General features: G+C 39.5%; 1 protein-coding gene across 1 annotated transcript in view; it reads left to right on the plus strand.

Annotated features, from left to right (window-relative positions):
* PEX7 (peroxisomal biogenesis factor 7) overlaps positions 1-6,419 on the plus strand; it is an 86,924-nt gene extending 80,505 nt beyond the window's left edge. Inside the window, exon 10 of the mRNA XM_082668897.1 lies at positions 5,383-6,419. Within this exon, the coding sequence (XP_082525023.1) occupies positions 5,383-5,451 (69 nt within the window). The 3' untranslated portion in view covers positions 5,452-6,419. The remainder of the gene's footprint in view (positions 1-5,382) is intronic.
* The last annotated feature ends 6,126 nt before the right edge of the window (positions 6,420-12,545 follow it).

The following is a 12,545-nucleotide window of genomic DNA, read 5'->3' on the forward strand; positions in this document are numbered from 1 at the left end:
TCATGGCTCTCATACAAATATAGCATGAACATGTGTCAAAGACCTTATGTAACTTGTGAAGGATTTTACAACTAGCTCAAAGGAGCCGAAGAAAAAACACATATAGGCAATTGCTGAATGTGAAAATGAATTTACTAATAGGTGCAGAACCGGTCAGTATCTATAAGGCAGTAACATTTAATGATTAGAATCATCTCTTGGGAGACAGGATGAGGCATCAGTTGCATCTCCACAGGACAACCTTCATTTGCAATTTTAATGGCTGAGAATCATTTGATTACTATCAGTTTTCTATAACTTTAGAGTTGTAAAATAATCCAGTCAAAGACATTGGAAGGCATAGACCCCTATAGAATCAGGTAACCCTGTGGGGCTCTAGGACAATGCCAGCATTCTGCTGAAAGAACACCTAGCAATCTTTTTGCTGATTGCAATCTTTCACAGTTTTTCCTGACAGCAAGGTAAGGAGCAAAGAAATGAGTCCTCATATAGGAGACTGAAACGGAGAAAGAGGATCTTCGGTAGATGAGGAAGGAGATATCCTGTTATCGTCTTCTCATTCTCTATGCTGACTCTGGCCTTGAAGGAGTCTTCATGGCAGGAGTGCATTCCCAGGGATGGGAGGGAAAGATGGCTTGTTGTGGAGAAGCAGGATGAGACCTGGGAAAGATTCCTTGCTGTGTTTGACAAGCTAAAGCAATGAGTAGATCTCATCCAGTAAAGCAGATTTTTTATTATCATGTCATCTGTTTGTTTATTTTTTGGTCTTTTTGTTAACCCTTATTTTTAGCAGTCTTTTTTTTTTTTTTTAAATGTCTTTTAGGCTGGCCTCAGATAGGTAGTTTGGGAAATTAAGAAAAAGCCCCAGGGGCTTCCCTGGTGGCGCAGTGGTTGAGAATCTGCCTGCCAATGCAGGGGACACGGGTTCGAGCCCTGGTCTGGGAAGATCCCACATGCCGTGGAGCGGCTGGGCCCGTGAGGCACAACTACTGAGCCTGCGCGTCTGGAGCTTGTGCTCCGCAACAAGAGACGCCGCGACAGTGAGAGGCCTGTGCACCGCGATGAAGAGTGGCCCCTGCTCGCCACAACTAGAGAAAGCCCACGCACAGAAACGAAGACCCAACACAGCCAAAAATAAATAAATAAATAAAATTAAAAAAGAAAAAGCCCCATGTTTACCCTAAGTTTTAGAATGCCTTTAAGGCCATTGGGGTGGTGATGGTAATTAATGAGTGCCCCCTAACCCGAGACCCACAGCGACCACACCGTCACCGTTCTTTACCAGGAAGTCTCTACAGTGCCTTCCTTAGAGAATCTGGAGCTGCATTGTTAGTTTACTAAAGTGCTTCTTACCTTATTATTTTTTTAATTGTTAGCTTTTTAAAACTTATAGCACTAGATGGGGTTTAATTAATTAGTTAATGGAGAAATAGTGTTTGCATTAATTTGAGTCAATCTGTTCATAATTCTGTATCATTGCAGTTTTAAGTCTTTCTCATATTACCAATTAATGTAGTACAGAATTATGAACATTTGCTGATTCAGTGGCCTTGACATCTGTTTATAAGTTCTAAGTAATTAAGAAGCTGGATTGAAGGGTGCTAAATAGGGATTCAGAAAGGTAATTTACGGATACCTTATGTTAGAAGCTTACGTCTCATTTCTCTGATCCTTTTCTCCATAGTAGTTGACACTTAACATACAGAAAGGCCCAGCACTTGGAAAAAAATATACATAGGTGAGACGGATAAATTTGTATAATGATCTTTATATTCCGTGGTATAAAAATTTACAGTTGCGGGCTTCCCTGGTGGCGCAGTGGTTGAGAGTCCGCCTGCCGATGCAGGGGACATGGGTTTGTGCCCCTGTCCGGGAAGATCCCACATGCAGAGCGGCTGGGCCCGTGAGCCATGGCCGCTGAGCCTGCGCGTCCGGAGCCTGTGCTCCGCAGCGGGAGAGGCCACAACAGTGAGAGGCCTGCGCACCGCAAAAAAAAAAAAAAAAAAAAAAATTTACAGTTGCAGGATTAGGCAGATGATGAGTGTCAGTTGGCCTTTTGTGAGGCACTATTTTCAGTGGACAGACTCAACAGATTTAGGTTCTGATTCCAACTCTGCTGCTCTAGTGTGGTTATGAGAAAAAATTAATCTCTGCAATCTTAATCTATAAAATACATTCTTTGAGCTAATCTTCATTGTGTCATTGTTATGACATGGAACATGACATGGTCCATGCCCTCAAAGAGCTGAAGACACATGTGTCAATAAATAAGCACGGCTGATTATTATAGGTACAGTGAATGACTTCACAGAGGAGGTAATGCTTAAATGGATTCTTCCCAAAAGAGGTGTCATCTCCAGGCAAAACAAGGTGAGGGGCAGAGGGAAAGGGAAGGAGAAAGAGGTTATTCAGGGGAGGGGATCAGTGAGAGGATAAGAGCACAGAGGCATGAACAAGATGCCAGGATTTGAGTGTGTGAGCCTGGTGCAGTGAGAATAAAAGAAGTGGGTAGCAACCAAATCTTGAAGAGTCTGGTTTTTAATGCTTAAATGAAAAAAGTTTGACTGAAAGGTCTCTAATGCTTTCTCTAGCTTGGATTCTGATCTGAGATATTGTTAATGAATGATAAGGAGTTAATATGTTCTGATTAATCTGAGCAGTTCCTGTATTCTATAGTGACAGCCAGGTAATTAGATTGACCAGGACTGTGAGTTCCCTTATATAACTTTCAGCCTTTGCAACCATTAAAGGATGGGAAATACAGTGCAAATAACTTTGGTCAATTCCCTCTCCTGCTACTTCATCCTTCATGTTACTATCTACATTTTTTCATTTCTTCTTCTTATTTTATTGTGGAAAATTTCAAATGTATAAAAAGCAAACAATAGGATAATGCACTTCCATTATCCAGCTTCAACAATTATCAATCAACATTCTTGTTTTGTTTGTTCCTCTACTCATGTCCCACTCCTCATTCATTATTATTATTGCTATTATTGTTGTTGTCATTATTATTCTTACTATTTTTAGGTATCATCTACATACACTGAAATGTACAAATCTTAGATATAGGTTTTTGACAGATACACTTGTGTAATCTACATCCCATCTCAATACAAAACATTTGCATCTTCCTCCAAAATTCCCTTGTACCCCTTTCCAGACTTTCCCTAGTCCCATCCCTCCCTCCAGCTGAAAAGACAAAACAAACCAAAGCCCTAGTTTTTTTTTTCATCTTAGATTAGTTTTGCCTGTTTTAGAACTTATATGACGGAATCTCCTGAATGTACTCTTTTGTTTCTGGCTTCTTTCCCTCCACTTATTATCTGTGGGATTCATCCATGTTCTCGTGCCCATCAGTAGTTCCCTCCATTGTTTTGCTTAGCAACATTCTGTTGCACGAATTTACTACAATTTGTTACCCATTCTTTTGTCTGTCTTTTGGTTGTTTCCAGTTATGCGGTATTGTGAATGAAGTTGCTGTGTACGTCCTTGCATACATTGCTTTGTGAAGCTGTTTTCATTTCTGTTGGAAACCCCTCTAGGAATGGAATCACTAGGTATATGTTTAACTTTATAAGGAATGGGCAGTTTTCCAAAGAGTGGTTATACCAGCAAGGTATGAGAGTTAGAGCTGCTCTACATCCCTGCTAACATATGATATTGTCTATCTAAAATTAAAATTTTAGCCCTTCTTATGAGTAAGTAGTGGAATCTCATGGTGGGTTTTATTTGCATTTCCTTGCTGCCTAATGATGGTGAATATTTTTATGTGCTTATTGGTCATTCATATATCTTTTTTTATCTGTTAATAAAATTTTTTTTTATTTGTGTTGTCTTTTTATTATTGAGTTATAGTTGTTCTTTATATATTGTGGATACAAGTTCTTTGCCAGATATATGTTTTGTGAACATTTTCTCCCATTCTGTGTTTTGCTTATTCGGTTTCTTAGCAGTGTCTTTTGATGAGCAAAAGTTTTATTTTTGATTGAGTCTAAGTTATCTAATTTTTATGGTTATTGCTTCCTGTTTAAGAAATCTTTACTCACCTTTAGATTGAGACTATATTCTCCTGTGTTTTCTTCTAAAAGCTTAATACCATTAGCTTTTATATTTCAGTCTGTGGGCCATCCATCTCAAATGAACTTTTGTTTATGGTGTGAAGTTGGGGTTGAGTTCATTTTTTTCCATATGGACATCCAGTTCTAGCATCATTTGTTGAAAAGACTCTTCTTTCCCTGTTGGATTGTTTTGGTACATTTGTTGAAAAGCAGCTGTCCGAGTGTGGGGTCTATTCCTGAGTATGTTCTGTTCCTTTGACCTACTTGTATATCCTTATTCCAGTATTGCATTGTCTTGATTACTGTAGTTTTATGATAAGTCTTGAGTCAGACAGTGTAAGTAGTATAACTTCGTTGTTCTTTGCCAAGATTTTTGTGGTTATTTTAGGTCCTCTGCCTTTCTACTTCAACTTTAAAAGTCACTTTCTCCATTTCTATTAAAAAGCCTGCTGGGATTATGAATTATTTATAAATTATTTGGGGGGAGAATTAACTTCTTAAATACTGAACCCATGAACGTGGTATATTTTCCATTTATTTGGGCCTTCTTTAATTTCTCTCAGCTGTGTTTTAGTGTGGACATTTTGCATATCTGTTGTTAAATGTGTTGCTAAGTATTTTGTTATGTGATGCTATTGTAAATTAATTTTTTGATTGTAATTTAAAATTTTTTCTTGCTAGTATACAGAAATATGATTGATTTTATATAGTAATCTTATACCCTGAGACATTGCTACACTTACCAAATTTTTAACACACAGTTCCTGAGCACCATGAACTATCTTCCCTTCATGTTTTTATGTGACTTTTTGGACTCGAATGTCCATATCTCCCATGTCTGCCCCTAAAGAGGGCCAGTGTGAATGCCACGGCATTTGTGAAATCTTCTGACACTGCCCCAGTTGGATTCAAAGAGTTCTTACCCTGAGACTCTCTATTAGAGCACTTTCCACTTTTGGTTTTGAATGAGCCATTCTTTGAAGGCAAGAGCTATACTTTACCTCCTTTTTTATCCCCACAATAGCTAGTATGATGCCTTGGTTCACAGTTTAGGAATGTATCTTTTCAACATTTATCTCAGGACCTATAGGGAATTATGTAGCTCTGCCAGGAAATCCTTACAGGCAACTTCAATCATTTGGAACCAGTCCCCAAAGTGTATCTTAAAAAGGGAAAATAGACCTTTTTTCAAAAACGTGTCCCTGTGTACTTCCTATTTAAAGAGATGTTCCCTGCTGGATGATCTACTTACACTCTAAAAGACTTAGGCTTTTCTGCCAGTTTTGAACATTTGTAGATTATGTTTCCTTTTTGTTTTCAGGTGGCTGACTGTGCTTGGGATGAAACAATAAAGATATATGATCCTATTTGTCTTACCATGCCTGCTTGAGATAAACTACTCAGAAACAAAGGATATGACTGAAGAACTGCTTAGCAGGAAATAAATGATTGATAACATAGAGTTTATGTTTTTATATACTATTCAGATTGAAAATTGAAAAATGTATTCTGGAATCAGTTTTGAGGAAGCTGATAAAGACTTTGGCTCACTATTTAAGCTTCTGGTACATGAGCCATATTTCTTAAAATCCTAAGGAATATTGAAGTTATGATATATCTTATAGTATCTATTAAAATATAACCTTTCTAGTATAAAATGGATTAAAATATGAGAGATCTATAGATTATATTGATATATTTCATTTCTAATTTGCCATTTTTGATGAAAATATCACTGCTGTTGATAAAAATCTCAATAAACTGCATCCCTTGATCATTTATGATTTTATGACACCCCCAACAAGGTTACTTTTTCTAATATAGTATATATATATATATAACACTATATAATATAGATATACCTATGGTTCAGTAACAGGGCTCTAATAATCACTGATTTATTCAGTGGTTATTTATTGAGCGTCTACTGTGTGCTTGATACATGGAATGAATGAGATTCTTTCAAGGACTGGTGTCTGTCATGCTTTAAGAACATGGATGCAGAGAGTTAAGAGCTTACATGTATTTTACATTTATTCAAATATTTTTAGATATTATACCCATGACCCTATGTCTCTCTTCCTATTTCTCTACAATCAGATTTTTAAAAAACTGGTCACTGGGCAAAAAGTCTTAGGTCCCACCAAGGTTTCAAGCAATTACCCTTGAAACTAAGTAATGAAAGCCCTAAGTAATGCTGTAAACCCTCCTTACTACCTCCCTAAGTCTTGAAAAACCTTTAGGTGTGACGACCTATAAAGAATTAGGTTAAAAGGGAAAAATTAGTGGAATAGACAACTTTGCATAACACTTATGTTTTTATATAATGTTAAAATAAAACGTTATAAATGGCGAAAATTGTCATTAAATTTTTAACAAGTTTTTGAGATTTTTTTAAAGAGCAAAATATACTTGTAGTAATCAGAACAAAGATAAATGTAAATGTATGTATATTGTCTAATTTACATATTTCCCTGTTTACTTGTTACAGAAAAAAAAGTAAGCTTACAAAACACAAAAACAAGCCCACAGGAACAAAAGGAGACATAAAGTGGAGCCAGGAGTGGGCTTGAAAATATATGCCTTAAAGTCCCAGAAAGTTGCCACTGGCAGCATAAATGGGAAGTCTGGTCAAGTACACAATGCTGCCCAAGGCCTGAGGGCAAGGACTTCGTCCTAGTCCCTGGCTTGGCCCTAGCACCATGCCTGGCACGTAGAAAGTGCTCAATGCATATTTGTCAAATGAATGAATGGTCTCACAGAAAGTATAACTCTTTTCAGTTCTTAGACCAATCAGTGCTAATTGTTTTTGAGAGGCCCCCATAGAGAGGACACTGCTTCACATGAATGTCTTGTAAGGAACAAGGTGCTCAAACACATCCTTCGATGGGTCACGATGATTAGGTTGGTTCGTAGAGCTGCTCTGTGTTGCATGCAGTTCAATAAAAGTGGGTTCACAGTGAATGTTCTCTGTATCGGCAGAATTTATAATAGACCTTTTTAAATACCTAACCCAGATCATATTTACAGTGAAATGAAATTACTTATTTTTCTTTTAGAATGCAAGAGATTTTATTAAAATAATCTACCATGTATCATTTGAAACAAATACTTGTGATTTAAAAACTAATATCTCTCTTGATTTATTTCCCCTCTATTTCAGGGAGGTTAGAGATGTTTAGAACCCTAACTTCATAATACTTAACTCAGGTGCTTGGAGTCTCTCAATCTGAAGGAGGGTGGGTGAACATTTCTTCAGTGAGTTCCCTGAGCTAGGATTGGCAAACTAGAGGAAAAGGAGCTGGATTGTGTCCTGAAAGGGAATGCACATGATTTTGGAATTCTTGGTAATTCACAAGCCGAGCAGCCTCTGGATTTTAGAGGACAACCAGTCATTCTTCTAGTTGGGAAAATTAGAATTTGTCTCCTGGCAACTGAGTCCTTGGGTTTCATCCTGCCTGCCTCCCCAAGTTCCTCCTGCACCTGCAGTGACAGCACAGCACTGAGGAGTGGATGCAGGAAAGGGGAACTCAGGTCACTGAGCATCTTCTGTGATCTGGGCATTACATGAGATGCTTTCTGTATCTAATCCCCTTTAATCTTTATAACGTCCCTGCAAGGAAGCCCTCCCATTTTCCAGACAAGGAAATGAAGGCTCTCGGGAGTCATAGCGGAAATGTGGAGCTGGAATTTGAAATCTGCTATGACTGGGTCTGGTCCTGCCATGTGGCCACCTTTTCCTAGGAATAACAGAAGTTGGCCCACTGAGAAATAGTAAAGCTGTGGGACACGCTGGTGACTAGATCCTGATCATTCCTGAGAAAACTGGCAAAATTGTGTTTCCAAGTCTAAAGTGCTAAGAAGCTGACCCTGGGTCTGGGGTGACCCTAAAGTATATCAACCCCAGGGAGACCCAGGCTGAGAGCCAGCCAGCCCTTCTGCCTTTGGCAGTGAGTGTTCTCTGCATATCTTAGCTATAATTTGACTCTTCCAGCAATGAACTCATTAATTTCTTACTTAACTGGCCTCTTCTTGAAAGAGATAATCCACTTACGTGTTTTTGACTTCCATACTGACTACTCCCAAATCTCCTGCCTTCCCCACTTGGGTCTCCCTCAGCCTTTGCACTCATTTTCTTTCAACCAAATTCATCTTGCTCACCAAATGGGCTCCTCCTGCACATGCTTTTTTCATTTGTTATCAATACTGTCTACCCAGGCTCTCAAGCTAAAGACCTAAATGCCATCCTTGTTCCTTTCCTTATTCCCACCTCTCCAGTCGAAGGCACATCAAATAGGTCACTAAGTCCTATCCCTCTCACACCCTAAATACTTCTCCATTCTGTCTCTTCCCCTCAATCCAAACACCACTGCCCTAGTTCAAGCCATCATTAGCTTTTCTCTGGATGATCACAACAGCTTCCTAAATGATGTGTCTGTTTCAAGTTCTGTACCCTTGGAGTCATCCTCTTCAACACAGCTGCCGGAGGCTGATCTGAAATGCAATCTGACTACATCAATTTCAGTGTAAACCTTTTCTCTGCTTATAAGATTGTCTACGGGAAAAAGTTCAAGCTTACTAACCAGGCGGCCAAAGTCCTCTGGGGCTAGCCCTTGCCACTCTCTGCAGCGTGGCTTCTCTCCACATTGTCACGAACTTTGTGCTCCAGCAGCACCAGTGTGCTCACTAACTCCCTGTGTAAATAATGCAGGTTTTCATTTCTATCTTAGCTTAAGGTAGTCCAGGTGCCTGCATTACCCTGCTCTTGGCTTGGCAAATTCTTACCCATCATTTATTTGAAAGTCATGTGAAATGACTAAAGAAAAAGTTTGACAACACACAAAAATTAAAATAGCAAAACACACTCTTGGCAAAGCTAAAAGAAGACATATTGGAAGGATATATTTGCAACATATGTAACAAATGATTTAATATCCAGAATTTATAAAGAGCTCTTAAATATCACTAAGAAGACAACCAAACATAAAAGCAACAAAGGATATCAATAGGAAAACAAGTGTTTAATATACTGCAAAAGGATACTTAGTTGAACTTTGTCTCATTGATGACAAAGACTTCTTTTGCTTATTAGTTTGGCAGACATTTAAAATATTGATACTATCCAATATCGGTTAAAGCGAAAGTACCGTTATACACCTTCTTGGAAGGCAGTTTGGCAACGAAGGTTTTAAATTAGCCATTGACCCAGCAGTTTCAGGTCTAGGATTCCCTGCCTGTACCCACCAAATCCTTACAGAAGTATCTAAGAACAAATTTCCAAGGGTAATCATTACATCAGTGTTTGGTAAAACCTAGACGCCTGTCTGGAGAAGAAAGATTATATGACAGAACAGTCATTTAAAGAATAAGGTAGAACTGTGTGTGCTGACATGGAAAAACAGATTGTTATTGATATGTGTGTTATCTGTTTCTGTGTAACAAATCACCCCAAAACTTAGCAGCTTAAAGCAACAAACATTTATTTATCTTACAGTTTCTAGAGGTTTGGAATCCAGGAGTAGTTTAGCTGCATTGTTTTCGCTTAGGCTTAGGTTTTCTCATGACATTGCAGTTAAGCCCGTCACCTAGGTCTGCAGACATCTGAAGCTCAACTGGGGCCGAAGGGTCAGCTTCCAAAGTCACTTACGTGATTGTTAGCTGGCCTCAGATGCTCACTGTAGAACCCTGCACTGGCTGGCTGAGTGTCCCTACGACATGGCATCTGGCTTTCCTCCAGACTGGATGATACAAGAGAAAGAGAAAATTCAAGATGGAAGCCTCGGTCTTCTGCACACTAATCTCAGGAGTAATGCCATCACCTCTGCTGCATTCTACTGGGCACTCAGACTGACTGTTGTACAATGTGGGCGGGGTTAACAGGAGTGTGAGTATGAGGAAGCCAGCCATCTCTGGGGGCTGTCTTGGAGGCTGGTTACCACAATATGCTTTTATAGACAAATGTGTATGATATCCTAATTTTATTTTTTTTAAAGGGAGAATTATGTACGTATACATATGTGCACAAGAAAAACTGAAAGGTTCATGCCAAACTCTCAACAGTAGCCAGCTCCATGTAGTGGGACTGGGGGTGGGGAATACTGAAGACAGCATGTTCACTTATTACTTACAAAGTTTGTTTTCCTTTTATGTACTATAATGAGCATGTATTACTTTTACAATTAAAATAATGAAATAAGACCGTATTTCCTTCTCCAGGAAGCCTTCTAGGACACACTTCTCAAGCCGATGCTATTGCCCTCCTCAGCACTCTCCTTTCTGCCACAGGCCCCCACTGTTGCATGAGTGTCATTGTGTTGCCTCACCTCCCTCTGTGTATCCCTGAGGACTAAGATGAGTGCTCATCTTTGAATCCTCTGTGGCTAACAGACTGCCTGGTACAAAATACTAGCTCTGTATATGTTTGTTGAATGAATGAGCTAAAGGATTTATTTAATGCCATCAGAATTTATTGTGTAGCTCCAAAGGTAATGGAGGTTGAGTCTTGACCCTTGATACCAGTAGGTCAAATAGCTTTTTGACCTTCAGATCTACATTCATGTTCAATTAACCTTGCTAAACATAGTATTCTTTTTTTTTCTTTTTGTTATATTTGGTTCTCTATATCAGATTTGTTATCAATTGTTTGGCTAATGTAATCTGATATCTATTTATATATGCTTATATATTTTGAAGGCCTGAAAAACTGTCATAGTCCCATGAAATTAAAGAAAATAGTTACTGAATGAAACCCTCTCCTCATTTTCTCCCAAATACAAGCCTGTAGTGGACAATTAATACTTTTTTTTAAATATTTTTAAGCCATTTAGAGTTGGGTTTTTTTTAACACACATAGTATTCTTACTTTTCCCATTTTTCCTTAGAAGATTTCCCATTTTTCTTTTAGGAGATTATCTAGTAACTGGTGTGGGAGATGGTATTAAATTTTTTTTAAATGAAAGCCCTAATGGAAAAAATTATATGCAGTAAAATGGAGAAAATGTACTGTTTCATGCCAATGTAGGTTTCAAACATTAAGCTAAATATTCTTGCCTAAATGAGAAGGGTAAGAGAGCTGAATCAGCCCCAAATCTTTTACCTAATGTTAGTATCACAAATGGAAGCAATTATAATTGCTGGCAGAAATGAATCATTCCAAAACTAGGTCTGTGCAGACAATTCTTTATATTCACTTAATATGGCTTAAAACAACCATCCTTTAATTGGAATAGTCCCCAGAAGTAGAAATGTGTTATTAGCTGATGCTGTCTTTAAAAAATTAATTTTCAAGTTTTTATCTGAGTGTACTATGAATATATGCTTATACCACCACACATAAACATAAATTTCAACTGTTGCTTCAAACCTCATTATTTTCTAAAGGAAGAACATCAACACTTGAAAAACAGAGTCTCTGAAATAGCCAGTAGTGTGTAACCAAAGCTTGTAGCTACAAAACCCAAGAATTCGCCAGGGAACCGGAAGCACAGTTTTCAGTATAATGCTTTCCGGTTGCCACAGGGGGCCATTCCGCAAGCATTTTATTGAGTGCCCACTTCTGGGGGCCTACTAGGCCCTGGGCATACCAGCAGGAGGACTGGTCGAGACCAAGCTCTCTCCCACCAAAGGGAGCTCCCAGCACACACAAAGCTGCCGCAGATGAAGGACTGCAGTGATGCTACCAGTCCCTGATGTAAACTGTTATTTTGCTGCTGCGACAATAATAATCGCGGCTTCAACATCTGGGCTGGAAGCGTTACGTTTAGCACAGAAGTGGAAATATGGAGGAGAAAACAAAAGAATTAGTAGGGAAATGTGCCGTGTGTATTAGGGCAATGTGGTGGTTAGAAGGTTGGGATCCCAGTGGGGGTGGGTGGGTAATAGAAGTGAAGGAAAAGAGAGGTAGGGCGCCGCGATCTCGCGCGCTCTTCCTCGCTCCGGAATCCTGGCCAAGCCGGTAATTTTTAGGCAGCGCGAAAACTAAACTGTGCTCTTAGTGGTGACCTCTGCTGAGCGAACCTGCTATTGCTACCGAGTTTACGGTCCGGAAATTACTTTCCAGGGAACGAAATTCAGATCGTAGGGACACAGAAGTCTTGCACCTGCAGAAAATAAGAATTTCATTCTTTTTACTCTTAGCCAAGTAAGAAGTAAACAGTTCACAAGTCCTGTGGGAGACAGACATGCCCTGGGCCGGGGAGGCAGGAGGTAGGGGTTGTCCTTCCCAAAGCGGCCCGTGACGGTTCCGCAGGTGGCGGTCGGTTCCAGGGCATCCAGAGAAAGCTCGGCTCTACGTCCGCGTTCTGCCCCTGGGACCACGCCCTCCCTCCCCTGCTTCCACCCACACCCCATTCCCCAGAGCGGCCAGTCTCTCCCCGCTCACCCCTGGGAACCGTTGCCCCGGCGATCCTCCGGAACTAGTAGAGGCTACTTGGACTTAGTTTCTGCTGTTTTGCCTATTTCACATCTTTGCCTCACTTGGAATAG

This window comes from Grampus griseus, assembly GCF_964374135.1.
Source record: "Grampus griseus genome assembly, chromosome: 13".
NCBI classification, from domain to species: Eukaryota; Metazoa; Chordata; class Mammalia; order Artiodactyla; family Delphinidae; genus Grampus; species Grampus griseus.